General features: G+C 36.6%; 1 protein-coding gene across 12 annotated transcripts in view; it reads right to left on the bottom strand.

The window, feature by feature from the left end:
* The window catches only part of HDAC9 (histone deacetylase 9), a 996,855-nt gene that overhangs the window by 886,857 nt on the left and 85,892 nt on the right, over positions 1 to 24,106 (bottom strand). For all 12 annotated transcript variants that reach the window (XM_037836859.1, XM_037836851.1, XM_037836858.1 and 9 more), the window contains exon 2: positions 3,198 to 3,320. In XM_037836859.1, coding sequence (XP_037692787.1) covers positions 3,198 to 3,222 — 25 coding nt within the window. In that variant the 5' untranslated portion in view covers positions 3,223 to 3,320. The remainder of the gene's footprint in view (positions 1 to 3,197; positions 3,321 to 24,106) is intronic.

The raw sequence follows: 24,106 nt of genomic DNA, 5'->3' as shown, positions 1-24,106 counted from the left end.
AGGGTCCCTTCTCCATGGAAACAACTTAATTTAAAGGTCCCACCCACAATAAGTCGCCCCCACAAGATTGGATTAAAAGAACATAGCCTTTTCTGGGGTACATAACAAATTCAAACCAGCACACTGCTATTAAGAAAAAATGAGTTTCTGCTCCTATCTTTATTAAAACACTTAACACACTGAATGGGCTAAACTATTTACATTTGTGTCTCTCCCATAAAGGTTACAATCCATAATAGTAGAAACCATGTTTCAGTATTTTTTGTGCCCTTACTATATAACACACTGCCTTGCACAAATAAGTGATTAATAAGTTTTGAATGAATGAATGAATGAATGAATGTCTCAACTGCAGCAGCTAGCTGCTAATATTATCCAGAAAGTCTTCCCTCCATTCAGGCTCCTCAGTGTTCAAGGGCAAAACCCAGTGCTCTAACTTAGAACATCATTGGGTAGCAGGGTTAAAATTAAAGCCAATGAATTCTAGATACAAAAATCAGTATGTATTGTTTGACTCAATACAAGATCAAGAGAGTAATATTTTGGACTTGATATCAGCTATATTTGAATACGGATAGAGAATTTTTTGGAGAATGGTGTCAGTGCATGGGGAAAATAAGAATTCACATTATCCCAGCACCAATTTTCAAGACAAACATAAATACTCAGTCTGAAACACTGACTATTAAAGAATTTTTGGAACAACTGGAGTGAGTCTATTTTTCTTCCTGAAGTACAATAACTCCTTAGAGTTCTTTGTGGAACAAAAGTAAGATAAATGGATGGTGATTGCATAAGACCAATTTAATTCTCTTTTTAGATAGTTAAAAAAATAAAGGCGACCTAAGAAAAACACTTTTTCTAAGTCAAATGATCAGGTTATTTCTCTGCCAGTAGAATGTACATGGGCACCCTAACATGCAGGCTAATAACGGGGAAAAGTGTTTTGATGTTTGTAGCCAGAACATTTCCTTTATAAATGAAAAGTGCATTTTAACTCTCTGATCACAGTTTGTTCCTTGTAATAAATACAACAGGCTCTTACCACTTGGCTCCTTTTCTATGACTTTCCTCAGACAGATTTTATTTATAAAAATTTCCCTGTACACAAAGTGGATTGAGACCTCTGTACAACACCATTGTCAACAGAGGAAAAATTATTTCTAAGAAAATTACCCAAGGAAATTTTAATCATCCTGAAGTAAAATGAGCTTCACTCAGTGGCTGTTTCACTTATTGTAGACCTTTTCCCTCCTACTAACGGAGTAATTATCATCGCTTACAAGAAACAATTTCCTCATCAAAACAGTAGCCCCAAAAGACATTTTCATATCATATAATCAATATTCAGGTGGTTCGGAAGTTACAGACTTCAAATACCAAATATTTCCAGTTGTGACCCAGTGTCAGGTATATGTAAGATTAATAAAAGTATTTGGTATTATTTTATCTTTTTAAAGAAAATCCAATTTATTTGACCATCACATGTATTATATTTACATATACTAACTCTGAATTTTTAAATGCTACAAGTTGTTATCTTCTTGAGCTATACATATGCCTACTTCTTTCTCCATACACACTTGAAGCATGTATTCATGATCACTTTCTAAACAACTAACAACCTATTCTGGGTGGATAACAAGACTTCTATTTAACCCCAAACTGCCTTTTCCTCACCTCTTATTTCCCACCCCTCAGAAGAAACTAAGTGCATGCACTCATCTGTTTTCCTTTTCATTTACCTCTCAAAAGTTCAGTACATCTTACCTCTGACCTTCACTACACATATACACCATTTCTGTAACATTCTTGTCCAATAGACTCTACCTCTTAAGCAGTTACCTCAAAAAAAAAAAAAAAAAAAAAATCTCATCCCCACCCTCTGTTCCACACATAAGATGAGAAAACTTTATTAATCCTATACTAACCACCTAAAAAAAGCATTTCTTTTAGAATGAAATTAGATTTAATTCAGACCAACCTTAAAAGCTCTTTATGGTAGCTGGAGCTCTTTAAATCTCCATAAAATTTCTCACCTGTTTTCCTTCCTGCAATTTGGCCCACTTTTCTTTAAGCATGTAAAATTTAAAAATATTTTTTATTACACTGTGTTTCTCTTTTTCAACTACTGAGGTTGTCCAAATATTTCTGCACTCATTTCATTGTAAATATGCAATATTTGCAAGCTAGATACCTTTAAATAGGGTTTGCTGGGCTAACCTGGAAATCTAGCCACTTACTATAGTGATTTATTAGGATTATGTGTTTCTCATTAAAATCAAGTTGGTTGGGATGAGGAGAAAGGGTGATGAGAAAGTGGAATTCCAGAGCAGTTAATGTGGGTGTGCACTCCAGGGAGGAAAACCTGGGTGAGATTTCTCCTGTTATAAACTCTGAATATAATATTATTACAGGTTCAACCTAGACAATTGGATAACTCAAGGATATCAATGTGCAGAAAGATTTTTTTTAAGTATAGAAATAAATGCTCCTGTAATAATCTAAGAATATTCTTTTAAAATTTGCCTATGGATTAACATGTCAGATCTGACTCTAATTCATCATTCTCAGGACCTGGATTGTGTTTGTTCCAAAAGTGAGACCCTGTTCCTAGAGGAACAGGTGTTGGCTGTGCTGATCACAGCGTGACATGAGCCACACACATTACTCTGGGCTTGGAGGAAACAGGTGCTGAGATTATAGCTAAATAAGTATATAGGAAACAGGAGTGACAGCAAAGAAGGGCATGGAGGAGAAATATCCTTCCTGTGTGTCGAAGTGATCCAGGCAAAGTCAGTCCACAGGCTGACTTCCAAAGCTCCAGGGCACAATTTTAAAGCGAACAGGCACACATAAGGTCAGAAAGAGTATGGGTGCAAATTAGATGTCTATATCATACCTCATAAATATTCATAACTTCATAAAATTAAATATGAAGGCTACATTAGAAACTGAAGAATTAAAGGCCAGTGCTCAGATAATAATGCCAATGAATGAGTTGCCCAGAAAGCAAAACTGGGTTAGTAATAGAGGATTAGATGTAGAATACAAAATTCAAAGTTCATCACTATATCAACCAATCTTGGTCAGAAAAAAAATGCCCTTTCATGACCTCAATTGTTTGGTTTGAAGCAACACAAAGCAACACACTTCACCTAAAGTCTGTTAACAGTTTAAAAAGCAACTAGACTGACCGGGCTGCACCGGGGAGCTCATCATGGGAATCAGGATAAGGTCTCTCCGTGGGTTAGGATGAGGGTTCACAGCCTCTGTTCAGCTGCAGACGTCAGTCCAAGAGAGGCTGGCAGAGGAGAAATCTAGAATGTGAGAAAAATGCGATGTATAAGATACAGGGTATGTGACACTGAAAATGAAACAGAGACCTGGCCTCAAGTCTCAGCTCAGCCACTAGCTCACTGTGTGTCATAGAGCAGTGACATGAATTTCCCAGGTCCCTAAAAGAGCAAATTTACCAGTCTTGCTTCTAACACAGGAATATAGTGAGCACTGAAATAAAATAATAAGTGTGGAAGTAATCTGTGAGCAGCAAAGCACTTCACACAATCATAATTAACTATTTACTATACACTATAATTTGCTATTATTATCGTTATGATAGAAATTTAAGATCTTTTTAAATAAGTATATAGGAAACAGGAGTGACAGCAAAGAAGGGCGTGGAGGAGAAAGATCTTTCCTGTGTGTCAAAGAGATCCAGGCTGACTTCCAAAGCTCCAGGGCACAAATTTAAAAATTTTTTTTAAATTTAGACATCAGTATCTCATCACATAGTATTTTGAACTATCACTGTCAAAGATTTCCTCTAATATAGCACCTCCCATTAGAATTTCCATTCTTATTAAGGTCTTTTGCAGTCTTGTTCCAGACAAAAGTAATAGCAGCCACAGTCTTTCTAGGAGTGGCACTAAGAGAATGGACTTCTTGAAAGGGATTTAAGAGACTTTATGCTTTTAATTCGAATGTACTCCGACTTTCAGACACTTAGGTGGAAAAAGTAATTTGGAGGGCATTTTCTTAACACTTCTAACACTTTTTTACTGGAATGGCAAAATTTAAGAACAAAAAGGAGGAGGGGAGAAGAAGACACTTTTAAAGTTACATTAATAACTTATTTTTTACTTAAAAAAAGGTTTTTTTATTAAAATAGTGTATCCCAACTTACTGTTTTTATAGACAGACTATTATAACTCTAAGAATTGTACATCGTTAACTTGAGAATCCAACATATTTATTGTGTCTCATTTTCCCATCAGTATTTTGAAAGTGTTGTTACTTTTTTTGTCCAAATGTATAAAGTAGGGTATAAATACATACTCCCTTTCAAAAATTGTATATAACGTCACCAATAACATCTATAATGCACTTCAAATAGTCTCTAAATAAAAATATGCTATTTATTTATTAAAACAGCCCAAAGGGGATATTTTAGGTTGTATATATGTTACTAGAATAAAAATAAAAAAGTAAAATCCATGGGACTATAGAACACAAACAGTGAACCCTAACGTAAACCATGGACTACAGTTAATAGTACAATTATAAAAATGTGTTTTATCAAATGTAACAAATGTTCCACAGCAATGCAAGGTATTAACAGGGTGGTATATGGGAATCCTGTATTTTACACATGATTTTTCTATAAACCCTCAAATTCTCCCATTAAAAAAAAAAAGCTAAATAGAGTCATCAGATCTATCTGGCCTGCTATTAGCAGGCTATTTCTCTTCACATCTTTAGTGCTTGATATGTACTAAAATTTACTCACTAGATAAAAGTATACATTTTTATAAATCACCTTCAAAAATTATACTAATGTGCTTATTTTATAAGCACTATCTTAAAAAGCTTAATTTCCATGTAAAGAAGCAGTGTTTTTACAAAAAGGAAAGACGAAAGATGAAGACCAGAAACCTCTTCTGATTTGGGGTCAGGAAATGGATGTTCACTGGCTTCCAAACAAAAAAAGTCAGTGTCATATTTATGATTACTATAACATCATTTCTATACTTTTGTACAGGTTACAAAGTACTTTTGGACATATCACCAAATTTGATATCATTCTCACAACAACCATGCTAATAGGTTAACTACTTCTCACTGCCCCCTCTATAGGTGAAAAAACTGAGATGTCTTCCACTTCATAATTAAAAGACAAAGCAAAAGCAAAATTGAATGTGGTGGGGTTTGACTTTATAGGTTATCTTAAATTAATTATGTGGGCTTTAAGATTTTTGTTCTTTTTCACTTTGTAGTCTGAAACATTTCATAAGTGCTCTTGGTATATTCTTTCTGTTTTTGTACTTTTTGTTAGAGAAAATGTAGGTTTATAGGAAGCTCATGCAGAAAATATCGAGTTCCCATATACCAGCCCCCGTTTTTAACATTTTGCATTAATGTGATACCTTTGTTATAATTGATGAGAGAACATTATCATAATTGTACAATTAACTATAGTCCATAATTTACATTAGGGTTCACTGTTTTGTTGTACAGTCTTACAGATTTTTTTAATATTTTTATTCTAAAACATATACTACTTAAAATTTCCCCTTCTAAATATATTCAGATATATAATTCAGTGGTGTTAATCACATTTCAATGTTGTATTACCATCACCACTGTACAATACCAAAACTTTTCCATCACCCCAAACAGAAACTCTGCACTAATTAAGAATTAACCACCCATTCCATACCCATGCCTCAGCCCCTGGTAACCTATGTCCTGGTTTCTGATTCAATGAGTTTGCATATCAGTGAGATCATATAATATTTGTCCTTTTGTGTCTGGCTTATTTTATTCAACATGATGTCTTCATGGTTTGTCCATATTGTTGCATGTTTCAGGAGTTCATTTCTTTTTACGGCTGAATAATATTCCATTTAGTGTACATACCACATTTTCTTTACCCATTCATCAGTTGACGGACACTTGAGCAGCTCCCATCTTTTGGTTATTGTAAATAATACCACTATGATTATCAGTGTGCAAATATCTATTAGAGTACCTGTTTTCAATTCTTTGGGGTATATATGTAGAAGTAGGATTGTTGTCTTACATGGTAATTCTACACTTCACTTTCTGAAGAACCACCAAACTATTTTCCACAACAGCTGCATCTTGGTACAATCTTGATTCTCAATGGTATATTTTGATTTTAAATTAAGAACAACAAAAAGCAAGGAAAAGAAATCGGTTAGTAAATGTAAGTGAATTAGCACTGAAAGGTCCTTCAGTCAAAGACATAGCTACTCTGCGTTTAAAAAAATTTTTTTAATCTAGATTGTTACTTTGTAAAATTGAAACTTACATATTTATAAATACCACTCAATTTAACCAATAATTTTAACTGTTTGACAGTGAAAATAATAAAGCCAAACATTTACCTCTAGACCCAAGATCTAAAATTAAAATATGTTTATTATCACACACTTCTTCCTCAAATTTCCACAAACACACATAAAGACTGCCCATAGCATGCTATATGTGACTAGTTACAAAATTATCAGCTTTTGCCTTCATAGCTTTAGACTCAAGTTGCAAAGTGAATCTTGGATGGAATATGAATTTGGTTTCCATAATATCTTCATTATATACTTTTTAAAAAAATTTAAACTCTCTTCCCCACTCAACATTTTTAATAACTGCCTATTCATGACATACTCTTCTAACATTATGAAAAGACTTATTATCCAAATACTGTTATAACTGTTATAAAGAAAATAATAGGCATTTCTACATTGATACATACTAGCTTCCATTTATTGCACTTAAGAACAGAAATTCCATTTCCAATCAGCCACGGTAAATCAACACACACATGCAAACGGTGTGTGTGTATGTGTGTGGGGGGGGAGGTCATAGACTATATATTCTTCCTTCTCCTCATGGCCAGCAAAATCAATAGATCAACAGCCCTGTCCCCACCTTTTAGGTGCAAAGTTGACAGAGAGTTTTACAGAAATTAAAATCATTTTTAGCTGCCAACAGGAATGGGCAATTTATTCTCAAATCTTCTACCCTTCTTTATTCAAAAGGGCTGCAGGGAAATAGACTATTTGTTCAGAATGAGGAAGTTTTCCCCTAGGATATTAGCCATTCTTATAAAAAGCCTACAAAATGCTTAGCTGGCATTCAAGTTCCTCATCATCAGTCTCCTCCTACTCTACTTCGTCTCCTTCCTTTTTTTCCACACACTAAACTCCTATGTTTCAAGCAAACCGTGATTATTCATAGGCTGATATTCAACATTATTAACCTCCACTGAGGCTTGGGCACTGACCAATCAGAATGAACACTTGTTGTAATGACCTATATTGCTGTACCAAAGCACATCATCCAAATATTGATCTTGATTATCCCTGTATGGTATCATTCACATTCACATTTCCATACTCTGGTGTCTCCCTCTGCAAAGGATACTGCTACCTCTTCTCCACCTGCCAACTCAAATTCTCTAAAACAGCATTCATATAAGAATTCTTAATCCACCACTCCAAGCCAAAAGTCAGCTTCCTCACCTATGTTCCCACAGCACCTTGTACCATACCTCTTATGTTAGACAATGGTCAGTTAGTGGAGTGCTTTTATCCACCACAAGACTAATTTACTCATCTCTGTAACTTCCACACCTAGCACAGAGCGTGCACCGTAATTTCTCAATGAATGAATGAACAAAGGGGAAGTACTAAACCAGAGAATCTGTAGTTACTTGACTTCAGAGCAGAAATATTTATCTAATTCATTAGTATAGGACTCTGAAGGACTAAAACACAGCCCTTTCATTTAGCTCAGAGAAAGAAAGACAAATAACCTAGGGTTTGTGCTGCCTTGGAAGACCGGCAGAGCCAAACGGGGTGGGTGCCTTCATGAAAGGGGGTGGGAGACACCAGACACCCAAAACCTGAATTATGTTGTCCAAGACAAGGTCAGTTCCTATGCTTTTAAACTGAAGTGACTTCTTAAATCATTGTAAGGAATCAGCTTTTATTAAGTTCAGTCTTTTTTTTTTCCCAAGGAAATACATTTTTCATCTGATCTTATTAGAAAACCTCTCCAAACACAAATTTGCAACAAAATAATCAAACCGCTATTCATCAAAACACAGGAGAAAGGAATGCAGTAAGGATACTTGTTTCCCTTCGCCTTAAATAGCAGAAGCAGGACCATGGTCATAATGCTCCCGACAATACTTATGTTTCTTAAGCAATAGGAGACTGGGGCGTCTGGGGACCGGAAGGGCACAGGCAAGAGCCACCCACAAGGCAGGCAGTAATTTAACTTCTACTAACACTACAAGAGACACCAGGTATAAAGAGACACCTGTTCTGAATCACCGAACAGGCTGGCAAAGACTCGCACACCAACTCCTTTAGGCTCATTCTGGTCTCCTGGGAGTTATCTATGCAAGACTATTGGCTTCACTCCTGCCTGCACTGCCAGTTTGCTGACTTCACCCTTAGAGAGTAACTTACAGAGCAGAACATGTCACTGAGAGGGCCACACAACTCACATACAATCTCTGTGCTTACATTTTGAAAGCAAATAATAAGTTCTATTCTAAGACCTTTAGAAGAACCATCTAAGCATAGCCTTCATTGTAAGGTGTAATACAGAGTAGGAAATGCAGCTTCGGAGGTTGGTTATGCATATATTTGCATATTTAAGGCAGGATTTGAGTAGACCATACTATAAATAAAGCCCAATGGTAACATCTAAAACTATATAACATAACCAGGAATGGTTTGCTGGATATTTCATTGCATAAGAAGAAATTCTGCCAACTACAGTACCTGCATAAATAAAAATAGATATTTTCTTTTAAGACCTGAGTTTTTAAACATTGGGCTCAGCCCCAGGGTATCCAGTACCCAAGTCATATCCCAAAAGCACTCCATTAGTAAAGATCATTTTATCAAAAAGCCTTACCAAGCTGCTTTTGATTGGATTGTCTTTGAAGGCCCCTAACTGCAACTTCCCTCCTTGGGCAATAGGGAGTCAGTCACCACTATGACCAATTTGAGTTTAAAACTAGAATCACAATGCCCAGAAACTGCAGGATATGCAAGGCTCCTTTTCACAGTCGTGTCAAAGTGGTTGTTAAAAAGAGCTTTGTCTACTTGTTAATACACAAGGGACAGAAGTCCAAAATAGAATTGTGAAAAGAAAGTAATAGTCAAAGTTAAGGAACTTGTAACAGACGAACTCTGATACCTGGGCCGCAGGAGGGCTTTGTAACTTGCACACTATAACCTTCCCTGCAGAAAACTGTCTGACCAAGCATGCTTATAAGAGCCTGGCTCCAGGGCTACTAACTTGCTGGGGTAGAGGTGCAGCTAAATACAAAAGACCTTTTTCCACCATTGCAATTTGGATAAACACTATTCTCTTTTTCAAGCTCCAATATTGTATACATTAAATATAAACATATATATATGTGATTTCTTTAATGCTGCAACCTACTTCTTGAAGATCTGATCATCTCCATATGCGGCAAATGCCCATGTAAAAATCCTACTAGATGGGTGGTATGGAAGTCAATTAACCTCTCAGAGCCTCTGTTCCCTTAAACATGAATTATTTAACTTACGAAGTAGTTGTCAGGCTTGGGGAAAATAAATGTAAAGTAAACAGTAAGGAGAAGTTGCTCAAAATGTTAGTTATTATCATTACTATTATAGAGATTGTGTTTTACTCTGGGCCAATTTCCATCCCAGGAGAAAGCAGTGACGCACAGTGCCTCTTGCCATAGAATGGAGTCCTGCAGAGCTATTAATCTTACTCACTCTACTAGGGTTACAACAGGAATCTAATTACAGAAGCTTTTTTCCTTTCTTTCCTTCTTGCCTTTAGAAGGCAAGTGTGTACTCTAAGGAAATATACTGTGCTATCCTTTACTTTTTCACTGACGTTACTAATATTAAAAAAATCACTTGGATATTGATGGAAAGGAAAACTTGAGAATATCAGAAACAGTTAACTTAGGGAAAACTATCATTTTATAGAAACCTGAAGCATATTCCTCTAGTACTGTTGCTAGTGCAAATCCTTCTATAAAGAGCTTTTCCATCATTTTAACACTTCACCGGGGGAATTTCAATAGATCCTAAGTTACCTCTTTCTATTTTGGGCAGGATTTCACTGATCATTTTACTAGCTGCTCTATCCATTGCTGGTAATGGTCAGTAAAATTTGAAACCAGCCAAGATGCCAGCCACGCTCAGATATGCCCCTTGAGTGAAGAGAAGACAAAGGAGAATCCTTGCAGGATGAAAAAAATAACCAAGATGGGCCTTGAGCCACCAGATGATCCCAGAAACAAATGACTCCTCCCCAACCAAAACCCATGTTTGTCACTGATTCCTGTGGCTCCTCAATTCTCTATCTTTGACCTTATTTCCCTTCTCTGTGATCTCTTCATTCCTTCTTTGACACCTTCCCAAAGAACACACCTTCACTAACGAGTAGAACCAATGCACACCTCCCATCCTTATCACCCCTCCTCATCTTCTCCCAAACAGTTCTCTTTTATATTGAAGACTTATCTCAATTCCATCTCTCTCTAGTCCTTCTATATCCTATGCCTTTTCTGGTCAGAGACTCCCTCATGACCAGTACCTTAGGATACACCTAAATTTCCAGAATACACTAATAGGTAGAAAACGAATCTCAGATATCTATCCTTTGACCCTCGCTCTACCAACTAGTATGAATTTCTCTAACTTGCACAAACTTTATATTTATATTCAAGTTAAAAACAACCCAGGTTCGTGTTATGGAATGCTGTAGGCTATATTTAGCACAGAAGCAACAGTTTTAACTGTGGTTGAACTTGACAAGTGCTCACTGAGTGACTGCTATGGATCTTCAACAGGGTGCTGAGAAAGTAGTGGAGATAGTACCTGCCTCACAGATTTCACACCACTCATCCTCAAAGTATGACCCAAGCACTCCCTGTATCAAAAGTTCCTGTGATGTCTGCACAAATGCAGAGTCAGACACTTCAAACTTAACTGAGAACTCCTCAACCAGAAACTACAGGACAAGGGCCCAGAAACTTCATTTTTAACAAGCTTCCAAAAGTGATTCTTAACTGAACTGAAGTATGGGAACCACTGGAGAAACAATACATACACGTGAACACTAAGAAACAAAATAATAAAATGTATATAGAGAGTGACACAGTGAAAAGTTAATTACCTTTGGAGTCTGACAGATGGTAATACAAATCTCACCTCTTGGATTTTCTTGCTATGTTTTCACAGGCAAATTACTTTACCATTCTGATCTTCAGTTTCCTCAGCATAAGTTGCTGGCTATAATACCTACTTGCAGGGTCACTAGGAATCAGTGATCAACATATTTCAAATACTTAGTATAGTAAATGTGAGATATCATTTTGATTGTCAGGGTTGCTGTGTGCTACAGGAATTTGGAGAAGGGAGTCTTGATTGCGATTAGAGGTAGAGCAGAAAGTACCATGGAAGAGCTGGAACTCCGCATTAGGATACTGAATTTAATTCAAAGATGCATGGTTAGTAGAAAAATGTTCTCCTTTCCCAGAAATTTCCAAAATGCTAACTTCAATTGTAAATAGTTTCAAGAAATAGTTTCAAAATTACTTTCCTGTGCTTCTGTCAACTATTTCATGATTAAAAGAATATATTTTTGTATTGCCATATAGCATTAACATTATCCTCAAAAGTATCTAAACTACTGTGTTAGTAACAGGATGATGCTATTTTGTTTGTTTTATAGAGCACATTCCCAATGAGTGGAATTTTATAGACTGCTTTTCAAACAAACCTGCAGTAATTTGATAGTGCTGACCTTCAGTAAAATGATAGTGCTGACCTCCTACCAGGAGGGGGCACTCTTTGGGTCACTATAGTATTATTACCGATGAATTGAAGCTTTCCTGTAATATCTTAGAACCATGTGAAAGATGTCCACTGAGGACTGCCCTTAGTGAAGAATACTCACCAGCTCCAGGAAGCTAACTGTTCATGAGGGGCTCAAGCCTCCTGATGCATTAGCAAAATACACTAATCAATTAAGTCAACTGGCTCAGGGTCAATCCTATTAAAACTCATTGTTTGTGAAGAAAAAAGAGCAAATAAAACTCCTTTTCCAAAAATTTATACATTTATAATTTCTCCAAAATTATGTTTCATATTATAAAATTGCAAAAAAATTAAGTAATAACAATTACTAAGTGTATAAACACAGTCTCAGAACTCAAAACAAACCCAGCACTCATCCACAGGACATTTATTCCTTCTGAGTTAGAAAGCCTCCTTTGAAACTGATCTTCTCTATAACTACAACGGGTTTAAAACGACTCATTTTATTGCAGGAAACTTCTATTAATGTCCACAGGGAAGAGATACAGCCCTTTGCTTTCATATTCCAGTACTGCTGGGAAAAAATATGCACATATATATATACACACACACACACATACATACATACATACAGATTAAAATAGACTGAGGCAGATCAACACATATAAATAGCTCAGTGCAACATCTGTAGCAGTCCTGAACATTGTATTCAAGTCCTTGCTGTTTATCAGGTTGGTAAATCATATCAGCTCCTGAGTTATTTAAATTGCCCGTTGCTGGGCAACCACATCTTTCGTCAACTGCCACTCACTCTTAAGTTCCTCTGCAACACTCTCCTCAGGAAAAAAATTAGTGAAAAAATCTTGATATGTTTATTTGGGACATAAGAAATGCACTTAATTTTATCCCTTAAAGAGCTTTAGAATTGAGTGATTTTGAGAAAATAAAACATGTTTAGTGTGTTGGAGGAGGCCAGTGTGTTGTACTGGTGTAATGTGTATGAGTAACCACACGCAGAACAGTTGTGGGGCTTTGCTAAAGTAAGTTTTCCTTTTAGGACGTGGTCCCAACTATACCACAGGAGAAGCAGAAGCACTGCAAAAGAAGACACACTCTGGAGAAAGTAGATTATTCTCAGAAAAATAAAATATTATTATCATTTTATAATCACACTCTCATCACTGAAGAAAGAATAAGAATTACAGTCACAGTAATCAAATATTCCTTGCTTATGATATTGCCTTTATTTTACTGGATAACCTACTCTCCCATGAAAATTTCTACCATATAAATGTTGTTTTGCTTTCTTGGATATAAACCAGCATCCATTATGGCACTCAGTCCAAGAGTTAATTTATCTACCAGTAATATAAAACTCCTCTTCCAGGTAAGGCAGGCTCCTCAGCCAATGAAATCAACATAATGCATTATGCATGCAATTCAATCTGTCAACAGAAGAAGTTCTAGAATTGCCACTCTCTGTCTCTCTGGGCAATTGTGGTCTAGATCATCTCTGAAGTTCTTCCTAGCAATAACATTTCATAAAGCCATCAATTTTTAAACTATATAGTTCTCAGATGCAGCCTATATAAAATTGAGCCAACCTAATAGATCAAATGTCTTTATGTTGCTATGTCTCATAAAAACAAACATATATATCTAGAGAGGAAAAAAAAGCTATTAAATACATAATTTGCTCTGTAACACAAACATTTAAAGAATAAATATAAAGAGAGCTATCTCATGACTTCAGGTAGGGAATGATTTCTTGAACAAGACAAAATTTGTCAACTTTGAAATTCAAACCTTTGTGCAATAAAAGAAACTATAAAAAGTGTAAAGATAATCACGTTGAGAGAGAAAGTATTTCATTGAGAATAACCTATAAAGAATCAATAATAGGAATATTTAAAGAACACCAATATATCAGTGAGAAATCAAAACAAAACAAAAAAGAACAATTTACAAACAGGAAAAGGAAAGGAACAGGGAATGAACAGAAAAGAAAGGTTCAGCAGCCGATAAATATATAAAAAGATGCCCAATCTCACTAGTTGTCAGGAAAATGCTAATGTAAGTAACAAGGAGATATCAAATCATATCCATCAGATTGGAGAGCATTTTAAACTTTAATAAAACCTAAGTTTTAGCAAGGATATGGAATGTCCTGGTTTGCTAATGCTGTCGTTAAGCAAAATACCAGAAATAGATTGGTTTGTACAAAGGGGGTTTATTTGGTTACAAAGTTACAGTCTGAAGGCCATAAAGTGTCCAAGGTAAGGCATCAGCAATAGGGTACCCTCACTGAAGGATGGCCATTGGCATCCGGAAAGCCTCTGTTAGCTCAGAAGGCATGTGGCTGGTATCTGCTTGCTCCCAGGTTGCATTTCAAAATGGTGTTCTCCAAAATGTTGCTCTTGGGGCATTTTGTCCTCTCTTAGCTGCAGCTCCTCTTCAAAATGTCACTCTCAGTTGCACTGAGTCCCTCTGTCTGTGAACTCCTTTATATGACTCCAGTGACCAATTAACACCCACCCTAAATGGGCGGGGTAACACCTCCATGGAAATTATCCAATCAAACGTTTCATTCACAGTTGATTGAGTCACATCTCCATGGAAACACTCAATCAAAGAATTCCAATCTAATCAACACTAATGTCTCCCCCCACAAGACTGCATCAAAGATAATGGCGTTTTGGGGGACATAGTACATCCAAACTGGCACATGAAACAACCGGAATTCTCCTACACTTTCACTGAGTGCAAATACATGCATCATTTAAAATAGTAAATTTTTTTCTCTTTTTTTTAAATCCAAATGGATCCAATGTAATTACAAAGGTCCTTAAAAGTGGAAAAGGAATACAGAATAAGAGACAAGAAAATGTGCCTATGGAAGAAGGGTCAGAGAGAATCAAAACTACTGGCTTTGAATATGGAAGGGGCCACAATCCAAGGAATGAGGGTGGCTTCCAAAATGGTAAAAGTCAAGGAAATGGATTCTCCCTTAAGCCTCCAGAACTAATGCACCACTGTCAACCCCTTGACTTTAACCCAGTGAGATCCATCTCAGACTTCTGAACTACAGAACTAAAATGCAATATAAAATAATAAATTTGTGCTGTTTTAAGCCACCAAGTTTGGACAAATTTGTTTTAGCAAGAATAGGAAACTAATACATGATGCAACAATGTTACTAGGGAAATTCTTCCACATGGCTTCTTATTCAAAATCACAAGACAGTTCATAGCAAGACTATTAAGAACAGAAATTGGGGAAACAATATAAATGTCCATCATCAGGAGAATGGATATATGGACATATATATATTTATATAATGGAATTAATATAAGGGAATACAGTATATAATTAATATGAAGAATCTATATATACATACACATTTACTATACCAACATGGATAAATCTCAAATTTACGGTAAGTTAATAAAATAATAATCTAATTAATGATTTATATAAGACTGTAGAAAGTTCAAAAACACAAAATGATATTACATGATATTTATAATCAAGTATATACGTAGCCAAAGAATAAAGACATGGATGGGAATGGTAAACACCATCCTGAGGATAGTAGTTACCTCTGGGGAGTGAGTGAATTGTACACTTCACTCACTTCATGCTTCAAGTATGTCTGATATGCTTTATTTCTTAAAAAAAAAAAAAAAAAAAAAAAAAAAGGCCTGAGACAAATATGACAAAATGTAAAGATCTGACCAGCCTGGATGGTGGGTACATGAGTATTTGCTAAATTTATTATTTATAGTTTTTGTATTACTGAAATATTTCATAATTAAAATAAACAACAGATACACAAATGTATCTTCCGTGTGCCCACTGGCAAACAGGCATACTGAATCTTCCTAAGTTCAAAGAAAATGACCTCACCAAAGGAAGTCTTCTCAGTAACTTGCCAATTAAAAGACAAAAATACCAAAACCAAACATTGATATTTAATCCAACTTTTGTAGCCTTCCAAAGATACACCAAAACAAGCAGATTTTTATTTTTCCTTTTCTTTTAAGCAATTTCATCTTAAGTTTGAAAAGTCAAGAATTCACCTTGGGAGGATTTCTTCAGTAATCTACTTTTTGTGGCTTAAAATTTTTCCTTATTACTTAAACTCTATCAAACTTGTTGAAATTCCTATTTTTCTCTTTTCTAAATGGCAATGTCTGTCTAATCCCCAAGGGCATTATGAGAAGATTAGGAAATGAGTGTTCTGCTTCTTGGGAAAATGTAAAAAATGAAGGGGTTTTCCACTTTGACTGCTTTTCCTCCTGAATTGGAAAACTTTCAATCTTTCTCTAGGAAGTATTCATAACTTAAAATACTGGCACTAACTTGTTTTTGCTAGAAGGCAAAATAAGAACAAAAATAATCTAAGAATAATGTAGAACTTAAACACATGACATGAATAAAAGTAAAAGCATTGTATTGCAACCATTGTCCATTCAAATAAAGCTTGCTAAACCCATTAAAAAGCCAAGTTCCCTTTCTTTTAAACCTGAGAAAACTAAGTTAATTATATTTAGTTCTGGGTGGCACACAATTAAATACCTGTGCCTACCAAAAAGCCAACCACGGCATAAAAGAGGGTAATAGCAGCACTGAAGACAAACATGTTCCTTTGTTGTTTTTCTGACCAAGCTAAGACTGAGTCCAAATTTAGACTTCAATCTATAGCTTTGAATACTAAAAATGAAGATTTCTCATAATCATTGTACCTGAAATGAAAGATGAACATATTATTCCAGACTAGTTTAATTCACAGAATACTGCTGAAGGTACCAATGAACTAAAAACCATTACCTAAAAAGTACTGACTTCAGAAACATCCCAACCAGATATTAGCTTATAATCAAAGCTTAGCCCTTTAATCGATGCCTTGCATTTATAAAGAGCTTTACTGCATTGAATATACTCCAGAATCACTTGATAGCGTCCCTCTTCTGCAATAAGACCCTTTCACTTTCTAGAGCTTTTTTTCTTCTTTTCTGTTTCCTTTTCTCTACCAATCAACATGAAGATCCTTTTGTTGGTTAATCAACATTCTTACTTATTTGTTACATGGCTCTTCTCCAGTGGCATGTCATCTCTTGTCCCATCTAGCTGTTCTGAGATTTCTCACTTCTTTGGTTAGGATCATCTCCTCTCTAGGTACCCACCTAGAGCACCACAGGGATCTGAAAGAGGAAAATTCCCCACATTGCCTCTGACATGAACATGTGCCTGTCAAGAACTCATCATATCCATTCCACTGATGAATAAAATATAAGCATTAAAAGATATCCTCTATAACTGAAATATACCTCTCTGTAACTTCCATTTATTGGTCTACTTCATTCAGTCTTCTGGGGTGATCCAGCATCTTCTTGTTCTGTTATATATTCATTCAATTATTTGATGACAGCTAACATGTTTCCTTCAAATCTCAATTAAATATCTTCTGTTCATTCAAATATTCCTTTAATCCTAATATCTTTAGCCCCATAGATAAGAACAGTTCTTGCTACCAGCGATATTAACCTGGGATATGGCTGGCATATGACTGGATAATGCATTGGCATATATGAAATAGCATGACCCTTTCCAGTTCAGCCAACCTAAAAATATACCACCTCACCCCAACCCCTGCCTAATCCTATCATATCACTCTATTTTTATTACTTCAAATTATTTATCTCTGTGTGAAACTACCTTGCTTATTCATTACTTCTCATTGAGCATCTATCTCCCAACACCATACTACAAACTCCATGAAAGCAAAGATGATGTCTAATTCACAGGAACAAGAAAATAGGGCCTGGCATATAGTGTGTATATATATATATACACACACATATATATATATATATATACACACACACACACACACACATATATATATACCACTGACTGTTCAAATGAAAACTACCTAAAACATTGCCTCTCAGGAATAAATATTCCTGATGTGATATAAATATTCAGGATCATTTCTGACAATACCTAATCACTGGACATAAATTACTGTCCAGTCAAACTTAGTCTTTATAGATAGGAAGTGTTCTCAGAGTTAATGATGGTAAGCTAAGTTCTGGAGGAAGAATAGAAAGGTGCTATCCAGAATACTTACTTATAATAAACATTCAGTGTCACAGAGTCTTTCTGTTTCCTATTTTAGATCTCAGAAAAGTCTGGGATTTCAAGGAGGTTGGAAAAATGGTAATAGAAATATAGGAAACAGCATGTGTGAGCACTGCAGAAGTAAGGAAAAGGACGGTCTAGGAACTGCCAGTCTAGGAGAAGAAGGAAAGAGGAAAGACACAGAGCGAAGCTGGGCAGACATCAGGTCAGGGGCCAGATCCTGAAAAGGAGGATAGTGGGAACCACTGAAAGAATTTAAACAAGAGAATGGCATAATCAGGTTTACATTTAGAGAAAAATTCTATGCCCGTCTCAGAGTAGCATAAAGAGCAGAGGAGGATATGATTAGGGGCAGGATAATTGGGTGGAAGCTGCTGCAGAATTCCAAATGTGAGACAGGAGACTGAACTAGGATAACACAAGTGGCATTATCTAGAGAGGAAGGAGCACAGCGATATTCAGAGGAAGGCCCACTAGTGCCAAATGATGAAGGGTGAGAGAAAGGATTAGTCAACAACGGCCTCAAGGTTTCTGACTTGGTAACCCAGAAGGAGGTCCCAGTCACATAAATCAGGAATGAAGAATCAGGAAAAGGCAGCTCAGAAGCCTTTACTTTCCATTAACTGAGGAAAGGAAATACTTCCAAATAGTAATGGTTCCCTCTGGGTGCTGGTGTTTAAGGTGATATAGTCTTCTCTTTTTTTTTTTCATTTCCAGGTTTTCTAAAATAAACATGTATTATTCATAATCAGAAACATTTTTTATATTACCAAAAATTTTCAATAAAACTGGTTTTATTATTTTGTTTACTTACTTCCCATTGAAGAGTCTGAAAGTCATTAAAATCCAAACCAGATGTGACATAGAGATAGATTTAGGGGCTTGGAGATTTTATTTTCTTTGCATAAATACAACCAGCAATTGAAGATTGTGACACTCCCAGGTGATCCATGTCAACCTGGGCTTTTTTTCTTCTTTTAATGAGGCTATCAGCCACATGCCACAGAATTTTTATATAATGCCAACTATAAAGATACGTCATGCAAAGCTATACTGTGCTCCAAATTAATAGGCAAAATAAAAGAGACATTTCTTATAAATTAATAAGTTGCTTTCAATTTTCACTTAATTATAGCAGCAATCCATCTTACTTATATATTTAACATCTTGACATGGTAATTTAAACAGATTCTGCCATCACCTTCTCAATAAACAGAAGTTCTTATATATGTATGCCATCTTCTTAGACTAACCACAGCATCATAAATGGAGAGTTTTCTCAAAATGTCTTAATGGGGCGGGGCAAGATGGCGGACTGGTGAGCTGTATGTTTTAGTTACTCCTCCAGGAAAGAAGGTAGAAAGCCAGAAACTGCATGGACTGGACACCACAGAGCAATCTGACTTTGGGCATACTTCATACAACACTCATGAAAACGTGGAACTGCTGAGATTGGCGAAATCTGTAAGTTTTTGCGGCCAGGGGACCCACGCCCCTCCCTGCCAGGCTCAGTCCCGTGGGAGGAGGGGCTGTCAGCTCCGGGAAGGAGAAGGGAGAACTGCAGTGGCAGCCCTTATCAGAAACTCATTCTACTGATCCAAACTCCAACCATAGATAGACTGAGACCAGACACCAGAGAATCTGAGAGCAGCCAGCCCAGCAGAGAGGAGACAGGCATAGAAAAAAAACAACACGAAAAACTCCAAAATAAAAGCGGTGGATTTTTGGAGTTCTGGTGAACATAGAAAAGGGAAGGGCAGAGCTCAGGCCCTGAGGCACATATGCAAATCCCAAAGAAAAGCTGATCTCTCTGCCCTGTGGACCTTTCCTTAATGGCCCTGGTTGCTTTGTCTCTTAGCATTTAAATAACCCATTAGATCTCTGAGGAGGGCCCTTTTTTTATTTAATCCTTTTTTCTTTTTCTAAAACAATTACTCTAAGAAGCCTAATACAGAAAGCTTCAAAGACTTGCAATTTGGGCAGGTCAAGTCAAGAGCAGAACTAAGAGAGCTCTGAGACAAAAGGCAATAATCCAGTGGCTGAGAAAATTCACTAAACACCACAACTTCCCAAGAAAAGGGGGGTGTCTGCTCACAGCCATCATCCTGGTGGACAGGAAACACTCCTGCCCATCGCCAGCCCCATGGCCCAGAGCTGCCCCAGACAACCCAGTGTGACGGAAGTGCTTCAAATAACAGGCACACACCACAAAACTGGGCGTGGACATTAGCCCTCCCTGCAACCTCAGCTGATTGTCCCAGAGTTGGGAAGGTGGAGCAGTGTGAATTAACAAAGCCCCATTCAGCCATCATTTCAGCAGACTGGGAGCCTCCCTACACAGCCCAGCAGCCCAGAACTGCTCTGGGGGGACGGCACTCACCTGTGACATAGCACAGTCATCCCTCAGCAGAGGACCTGGGGTGCACGGACTGGAAGAGGGGCCCACTTGCACGTCTCAGGAGCCATACGCCAATACCAAGGACTTGTGGATCAGTGGCAGAGACAAACTGTGGCAGAACTGAACTGAAGGATTAGACTATTGCAGCAGCTTTAAAACTCTAGGATCATCAGGGAGATTTGATTGTTAGGGCCACCCAACCCTCCCTGACTGCCCAGAAACACGCCCCATATACAGGGCGGGCAACACCAACTACACACGCAAGCTTGGTACACCAATTGGACCCCACAAGACTCACTCCTCCACTCACCAAAAAGGCTAAGCAGGGGAGAACTGGCTTGTGGAGAACAGGTGGCTCGTGGACGCCACCTGCTGGTTAGTTAGAGAAAGTGTACTCCACGAAGCTATAGATCTGATAAATTAGAGATAAGGACTTCAATTGGTCTACAAATCCTAAAAGAACCCTATCAAGTTCAGCAAATGCCATGAGGCCAAAAACAACAGAAAATTATAAAGCATATGAAAAAACCAGATGATATGGATAACCCAAGCCCAAGCACCCAAATCAAAAGATCAGAAGAGACACAGCACCTAGAGCAGCTACTCAAAGAACTAAAGATGAACAATGAGACCATAGTAAGGGATACAAAGGAAATCAAGAAGACCCTAGAAGAGCATAAAGAAGACATTGCAAGACTAAATAAAAAAATGGATGATCTTATGGAAATTAAAGAAACTGCTGACCAAATTAAAAAGATTCTGGACACTCATAGTACAATACTAGAGGAAGTCAAACAACGAATTAGTGACCTGGAAGATGACAGAATGGAAAATGAAAGCATAAAAGAAAGAATGGGGAAAAAAATTGAAAAAATTGAAATGGACCTCAGGGATATGATAGATAATATGAAATGTCCGAATATAAGACTCATTGGTGTCCCAGAAGGGGAAGAAAAGGGTAAAGGTCTAGGAAGAGTATTCAAAGAAATTGTTGGGGAAAACTTCCCAAATCTTCTAAACAACATAAATACACAAATCATAAATGCTCAGTGAACTCCAAATAGAATAAATCCAAATAAACCCACTCCGAGACATATTCTGATCACACTGTCAAAAACAGAAGAGAAGGAGCAAGTTCTGAAAGCAGCAAGAGAAAAGCAATTCACCACATACAAAGGAAACAGCATAAGACTAAGTAGTGACTACTCAACAGCCACCATGGAGGCAAGAAGGCAGTGGCACGATATATTTAAAATTCTGAGTGAGAAAAATTTCCAGCCAAGAATACTTTATCCAGCAAAGCTCTCCTTCAAATTTGAGGGAGAGCTGAAATTTTTCACAGACAAACAAATGCTGAGAGAATTTGCTAACAAGAGACCTGCCCTACTGGAGATACTAAAGGGAGCCCTACAGACAGAGAAACAAAGAAAGGACAGAGAGACTTGGAGAAAGGTTCAGTACTAAAGAGATTCGGTATGGGTACAATAAAGGATATTAATAGACAGAGGGGAAAAATATGACAAACATAAACCAAAGGATAAGATGGCTGATTCAAGAAATGCCTTCATGGTTATAACGTTGAATGTAAATGGATTAAACTCAATTTATCAATTTATCAATTAAAGATATATCTTTTTTATATCAATTAAAAGATATAGATTTGCAGAATGGAACAAAAAAAAATGAACCAACAATATGTTGCATACAAGAGACTCATCTTAGACACAGGGACACAAAGAAACTGAAAGTGAAAGGATGGAAAAAAATATTTCATGCAAGCTACAGCCAAAAGAAAGCAGGTGTAGCAATATTAATCTCAGATAAAATAGACTTCAAATGCAGGGATGTTTTGAGAGACAAAGAAGGCCACTACATACTAATAAAAGGGGCAATTCAGCAAGAAGAAATAACAATCGTAAATGTCTATGCACCCAATCAAGGTGCCACAAAATACATGAGAGAAACACTGGAAAAACTAAAGGAAGCAATTGATGTTTCCACAATAATTGTGGGAGACTTCAACACATCACTCTCTCCTATAGATAGATCAACCAGACAGAAGACCAATAAGGAAATTGAAAACCTAAACAATCTGATAAATGAATTAGATTTAACAGACATATACAGGACATTACATCCCAAATCACCAGGATACACATACTTTTCTAGTGCTCATGAAACTTTCTCCAGAATAGATCATATGCTGGGACATAAAACAAGCCTCAATAAATTTAAAAAGATTGAAATTATTCAAAGCACATTCTCTGACCACAATGGAATACAATTAGAAGTCAATAACCATCAGAGACTTAGAAAATTCACAAATACCTGGAGGTTAAACAACACACTCCTAAACAATCAGTGGGTTAACGAAGAAATAGCAAGAGAAATTGCTAAATATATAGAGACGAATGAAAATGAGAACACAACATACCAAAACCTATGGGATGCAGCAAAAGCAGTGCTAAGGGGGAAATTTATAGCACTAAACACATATATTAAAAAGGAAGAAAGAGCCAAAATTAAAGAACTAATGGATCAACTGAAGAAGCTAGAAAATGAACAGCAAACCAATCCTAAACCAAGTACAAGAAAAGAAATAACAAGGATTAAAGCAGAAATAAATGACATAGAGAACAAAAAAACAATAGAGAGGATAAATATCCCCAAAAGTTGGTTTTTGAGAAGATCAACAAGATTGACAAGCCCCTAGCTAGACTGACAAAATCAAAAAGAGAGAAGACCCATATAAACAAAATAATGAATGAAAAAGGTGACATAACTGCAGATCCTGAAGAAATTAAAAAAATTATAAGAGGATATTATGAACAACTGTATGGCAACAAACTGGATAATGTAGAAGAAATGGACAATTTCCTGGAAACATATGAACAACCTAGACTGACCAGAGAAGAAATAGAAGACCTCAACCAACCCATCACAAGCAAAGAGATCCAATCAGTCATCAAAAATCTTCCCACAAATAAATGCCAGGGCCAGATGGCTTCACAGGGGAATTCTACCAAACTTTCCAGAAAGAACTGACACCAATCTTACTCAAACTCTTTCAAAACATTGAAGAAAATGGAACACTACCTAACTCATTTTATGAAGCTAACATCAATCTAATACCAAAACCAGGCAAAGATGCTACAAAAAAGGAAAACTATACGCCAATCTCCCTAATGAATATAGATGCAAAAATCCTCAACAAAATACTTGCAAATCGAATCCAAAGACACATTAAAAAAATCATACACCATGACCAAGTGGGGTTCATTCCAGGCATGCAAGGATGGTTCAACATAAGAAAATCAATCAATGTATTACAACACATTAACAAGTCAAAAGGGAAAAATCAATTGATCATCTCAATAGATGCTGAAAAAGCATTTGACAAAATCCAACATCCCTTTTTGATAAAAACACTTTAAAAGGTAGGAATTGAAGGAAACTTCCTCAACATGATAAAGAGCATATACGAAAAACCCACAGCCAGCATAGTACTCAATGGTGAGAGACTGAAAGCCTTCCCTCTAAGATCAGGAACAAGACAAGGATGCCCGCTGTCACCACTGTTATTCAACATTGTGCTGGAAGTGCTAGGCAGGGCAATCTGGCAAGACAAAGAAATAAAAGGCATCCAAATTGGAAAAGAAGAAGTAAAACTCTCATTGTTTGCAGATGATATGATCTT

The sequence above is a fragment of the Choloepus didactylus genome, chromosome 5 (genome assembly GCF_015220235.1).
Source record: "Choloepus didactylus isolate mChoDid1 chromosome 5, mChoDid1.pri, whole genome shotgun sequence".
In the NCBI taxonomy this organism is placed as follows: Eukaryota; Metazoa; Chordata; class Mammalia; order Pilosa; family Megalonychidae; genus Choloepus; species Choloepus didactylus.
Note: the sequence above shows the minus strand (reverse complement) of the source record. Positions and strands in the feature narration are given on the sequence as shown.